The following is a 5437-nucleotide window of genomic DNA, read 5'->3' as shown; positions in this document are numbered from 1 at the left end:
GAATGGCTAGCTATGTGGAGCATTTTTTCATATATTTATTCGCTTCTTTAATTTCTTCCTCTGAGAAGCGTGTGTTCATCTCGGATGCCCATTTCTGGCTTGGGTCTTGTCATTTTTCAATATGGGTGTAGTACTTTGCTTTCATATGGTTATTAGCATGTTGTATATACATAGATATATACTTTGATATTTGACCATTTATTTATTTATTGATTGATATTTGACAATCTTGATGAATATGGTAGTTTACCAGAATAACTTTTTTGTTCTTTCATTTTTTTTTCTGTCTATTCTTTCCCCCTCTTCTACTTCAATCTTTTATGTTTATTAATAGATCAGTACTTTGGAGATTCTGAATTTGGAAGATCAGGGTGCACTTCTGAGTGATGACGAAATATTTGCTAGCCGTCAAACTGGGAAACATACGTGCATGGCCTTGCGCAAGTATTTTGAGGCTCACCTAGCCATTAAGTTGGAACAAGTGAAACAGTCACTTCAGAGGACTGAGGGTGGCATTCTTGTTCACCCTCAACCCCCATATAAGGTAAGAGGACATAGCTTTTTTTCTTTTCTTTGTGATGTTGGGGGATTGAACCAGGTACATTCCGTATGGCAGCCAAGTGTCTATCACTGAGCTATACCTCTATCTGGATAGTGTGGTCCTAGAAGGGATAATCTTGTTAATACTTTGTGCATCCAGTCCAGTCTGAAACTTGCATTCAGATTAGTGGAATCTCTGCGGCATATACGTTATTGGATTTCATTTGTCCTTTGTTAAAGCAGAACATTGAAAGCAGAAATAATACTTGAATTTTAAGGACTTTGCTCCTATTTGTAAGTTATGACTTCTCTGGGGTACTAGAACTAAAGGCTAAGCTGAAATGTTAAAGGGTTTTCTTTTATGAAAAGTACTAATATACCTGCTGTGCAGATTTTCTTTTTGGGATGAGTATAACTCCACTTCTGTCATTTTGGAACTTAGATATATTTTATGAGCATGGTCAGTATTTTCTTTTATGTATTTGGTACAGTGCCTCACTATGCAGCTCGGACTCATAGTGAATCCTGCTGTTTTCAGCCTCCCCTGTGCTGGGATTATAGGCATGCACCACCATGCCTGGTCTCGGTAGCCAACTCAGCGCACTCAGGATGGGGCCAGCCCAGGGCTGTGGTGGTGCTGGGGATTGAACCCCAGTCTCTGTGCTTGTCCACTGAGCTATCTTCCAGCCCTGCAAGATCAATATTTATATCTTTCAAAAATAACAGATCAGCCAGGCATTTTGTCTGTTATCTTGGCTCTTGCGAGACTGAGGCAGGAAGATCTCTGTGAGCTTGAAGTGAACCTGGGCTACATACATAGTGAGTTCAAAGTTAACCTCAATTATGGTGAGATCCCATTTCAAAAACAAAACAAAACCACGGATTAAAAAGATACTTATTACCTGGTGTTTCTTTCTCAAGCCATAAAACATACACTAGGGAACCTTGTTATTTTTTTGGCTAAAATGTTATGAATCTAGTTATAAGTCAAACAAAACTTTAACATTATATAATCTGTTCACATATGGGCTTTTTGATTCAAGAATTGTGAAATTTGAGGTGGGTGTGATGACTGATTGGTAGTCTGAGACAGGATGGTCTTAAGTTCCAGGCTAGCATGGGCAACTTAGTGGGACCCTATCTCAGAGTAAAATGAAATTTAAAAAGCAAGAGTGGGAGAGTGCTTTTCTAGTGTGCTTGAGGTCCCGCATTTATTTCCTAATACAGCCAAAAAATAAAAGGAATTATAGAACTTGAAAGTTATTAAAAACTATTGGCCAGGGTTGGGGGTGTAGCTCAGTGGCACAGTGCCTACCTGGTAACCATGAAATCCTGAGTTCAGTTCGTGGTATCTACACATAAAACAAACAAAAACAGTATGTTACCCAGTGAGCTATATTTGAGAAGGTAGCAGGTAGGTGAAAAAAGTTGTATACAATAATAACTTATTTCTTCTTATAGGCGTGTTCATATACTCATGAACAGATTGTGGAAATGATGGAATTTTTGATAGAATATGGCCCTGCGCAGCTGTACTGGGAACCAGCTGAAGTCTTCCTCAAACTTTCTTGCGTTCAGCTCTTGTTGCAGCTTATTTCTATTGCCTGCAATTGGAAGACCTATTATGCAAGGTGGGACCAGAGAGATGTTTCACAAGAAATTCCATCCTGCTCTTTGCTTTTGCAAAAATTGATTTTGATTTGATTTGCACGTTATACATTTGAATACATTTGAACTTTTACTGAATTGAATTGAAATTTTAGATGTTAGTCTGAGATGAGATTGTGAAAATTTGACTTTTCTTTAGTGCTTTGTTCCTCCTGTATGTGGTTTTAAGCAAAGATCAACTTCTGAACTCTCAAGAGAAGTTACATGATTTATATATCTTAACTGTAGCATGGAGTTCAAGTCTTGAAGCTGGAGCCTATTATTTGTGGTTAGATTTGCTTTTACTTGACAGCCGTTGTCAAGCGTTTATCTTACTTTGTGTCAGCTGAATAGGTTGGCGATATAATCAGGAGGTTGAATGGATTTTATTTGGGAATAATGTACAAAGCAAGAATTCAAATTACATTTTAGAAAAGATAGGGCCTGAAGAGTATCAGTTTTGTTTTGGTGATAATACTCGGGTTTGAACTCAGGATCTTCACATTGAGCCGCATCCCCAGCTCATTTTTTTGTTTTTTATTTTGAGATAGGAGTTGGCTAGGTTACTAAGTTGCCCCAGGCTTGGCTCAAACTTTCTTCCTACCTTAGCTTTCCAGTGTGCTGAGATTATAGGTGTGCCATGACACCCAGCTCTAAACAGCATTTCTTGACCTCCTTTCCCACTGCACTAAAGAGGGACTTAATTGGGGAAAATAAATTCCAAGACCTTATTTTTTCATGTACAATAATTATTCAAGTACAAAAATCTACATTTAATCAAATTAGTTGTATTATCTTCAGGAACAAAGTCAGAATGCTGCAAACCCCAAACTGTAGTTCAAATTTCTTGCAACTCTGTTTCCTATAGAAACATTGGCTCCAATTTCTCATGTCCAGAAATCAAAGCTCTCTGTTTTTTTATTTTTCTGAGACAGAATCTTGCTATATAATTGAGGCTGTCCTTGAACTCCTTGAGTATTCCAGGCTGGCCTTGAACGCTCAATGATCCTCCTGCCTCACCCTTCTAAGTGTTGAGACTACAGGCTTGCGACACTACACTCAGCTCTCCTTAGATGAGTACTTACTCTACATGTAGTCTACTCATAGTGCATTGACAACACAGCTCTCAGTGATTTTTATCCCAAGAATTCTTCACCTGAGTCATGCCCAGCTGCAGGTGGGGGGCACAGAATCTCCATTAAATCAAATGTTAATTGAAAACTTTGAGACAGGAAAGAATTCCAACAAAAATTCAGCAAGCATTTCTTTATTTCACATGAGTTCATTAAGCACATCTGTTACAACACACAATTTGTTAAATTATGAAGATTCATATTAAGACACAACCACGTCTGTTCATTATCAAATGCCTGTGTTATTCCATGTCTATACTCTGATTGGTCACTGAGCAGTAAGTCTTGAGTTCATCTATTTACATAGGTTTTCACCGCTTGTCCAAAGGCAACCATTGACTATTGATAAATACTTAATAATTTATATTATCATTTATACTAAATTATATATTAGTATTATTTTATAAGTTAATGCTCCCATCATGTGTTGAACTGGATATACTAAAATGCATCAGTTTGGCTGATGATTTAACTGAGGTTTATATTCAGGGTAGGTTTTTGTATTACAAACATCCTGAAAAATTATGCTAGGGATTATTGTCCGGTCTTATTTTCAGGGAAATACATTATGAGTATAATTTGACTTTGCAAGTCTCTTGACTCCTAAGAGGATTTCAGGGACTCCCAGGAGTTTTTTGACCAAACTACAAGAACTGCTGTATTGTTTTATTTTTCGGGGTAGTGAGGTTCAAAACCAGGGCCTTGCACGTAGTGGGGAAGGGCTCTACACTGACCTGTTGTCCTGCCCCCGAAGAGAGCTAATTTGGAGTATTAAAAAGTCGGTTTTTGCAGATCAAGGTGGTAAAACCATGGCAGTAATATGTGTTTGAGGCCGGCCTGGACTACATAGTGAGACCCTGGTGTCAAAAAACAAAGAACCAGAGGATACTTACCTAGAGAATAGTTTAAATGATAAAGCTTAAAAGATAGCTAGAAAGTACTAATACTTTTCTTTAGTAGTAAATGCACTTTTTGATTATTGAAAACTGTTTAGTTTTTAAAATGTGGTACTGGGAATTGAACCCAGGAAGTGTTAAACTATATCTCTAGCCCTTTTTATTTTACTATAAAATAAAATCTTGCTAAATTGCCAAGGCTGAGGGGCTGAGGATATAGCTTAGTGGTCTAAGCACCTGCCTAGCAAGCACAAGGACCCAGATTCTATCTCTGGTACCCTATGCTGTGCTGGCCCCAAAACCCGGCATGGTGGCACATGCTTGTGTAATCCTAGTGCTGGGGAGGCTCAGACGGTAGGACCACTATGAGCTACATAACAAGACCCTGTACCAAATAAATGAATTTATTAAAAAAATTGCCCAGGCCAGCATCACATTTAGGTTCCTCTTGCCTCAGTTTTCTGAGTAGCTGGAGTTAAGGTGTCAACATACCGAACTAGAAATACATATCCTTGATTTTAAAGTTTATTTAGGGAATGGGAGTATAGCTCAGTGATATAATGCCTGCTTTGCATATATGAGATCCTGCCAAAGGGGGGGGGGGATCTTTATTTGTGGTATTGGGGATTGAAACTGTGCCTTTTGCTTGCTAGGTAAGTGGTGTAAGACTGCACCATAAACCCAGCTGAAAAAATTGAAGCCTTTTTTTTTTGCAGAACCGAGTATAGAACTCAGGCCCTTGCGTTTGCCTGGCAGGCGCTTATTTTACTGAGCTATCTCCCCGGCCTTGAAGCCTTTTTTATTGTTTGCAAAATCAAGGATTAAACCTAGGACTTAAGCACTGAGCTGTACCCCTAACCTTTGTTGTTGTTTTTTTTTTTTTTTGAGATGGTCTTTCTGAGTTGTCCAGGCTGGACTCCAACTTGTAACTCCCTACCTCAGCCTCCCAGCATGCTGGGATTACAGATTTGTGCTGCCCCATTGGCTAACTTTATTATTGTTACTATTTTTATTTTTGAGACAGGTTCTTGCTATGTATTTCAGACTGGTCTTAAACTCATTGTGTAACCCAAGCTGGCCTTCAACTCATAGCAGACCTCCTGTCTCAGCTTCCAAAGTGCTGGGGTTACAGTATGCGACTTTTATTTTTATTTTTTATTTATTTATTTATTTTTATGGAACTGGGGATTGAACTCAGGCCCTTGCTCTTGCCAGGGAAGC

General features: G+C 38.6%; 1 protein-coding gene across 3 annotated transcripts in view; it reads left to right on the top strand.

Moving 5' to 3' along the window:
* Dcaf1 (DDB1 and CUL4 associated factor 1) overlaps positions 1-5437 on the top strand; it is a 77490-nt gene that overhangs the window by 32135 nt on the left and 39918 nt on the right. For all 3 annotated transcript variants that reach the window (XM_004625145.2, XM_023706323.1, XM_023706320.1), the window contains 2 exons: positions 335-544; positions 2002-2171. In XM_004625145.2, the coding sequence (XP_004625202.1) occupies positions 335-544; positions 2002-2171 (380 nt within the window). The remainder of the gene's footprint in view (positions 1-334; positions 545-2001; positions 2172-5437) is intronic.

This window comes from Octodon degus, unplaced genomic scaffold (assembly GCF_000260255.1).
Source record: "Octodon degus isolate 3935 unplaced genomic scaffold, OctDeg1.0 scaffold00008, whole genome shotgun sequence".
Taxonomy (NCBI): Eukaryota; Metazoa; Chordata; class Mammalia; order Rodentia; family Octodontidae; genus Octodon; species Octodon degus.
This window is presented reverse-complemented; position numbering and strand designations above follow the sequence as displayed.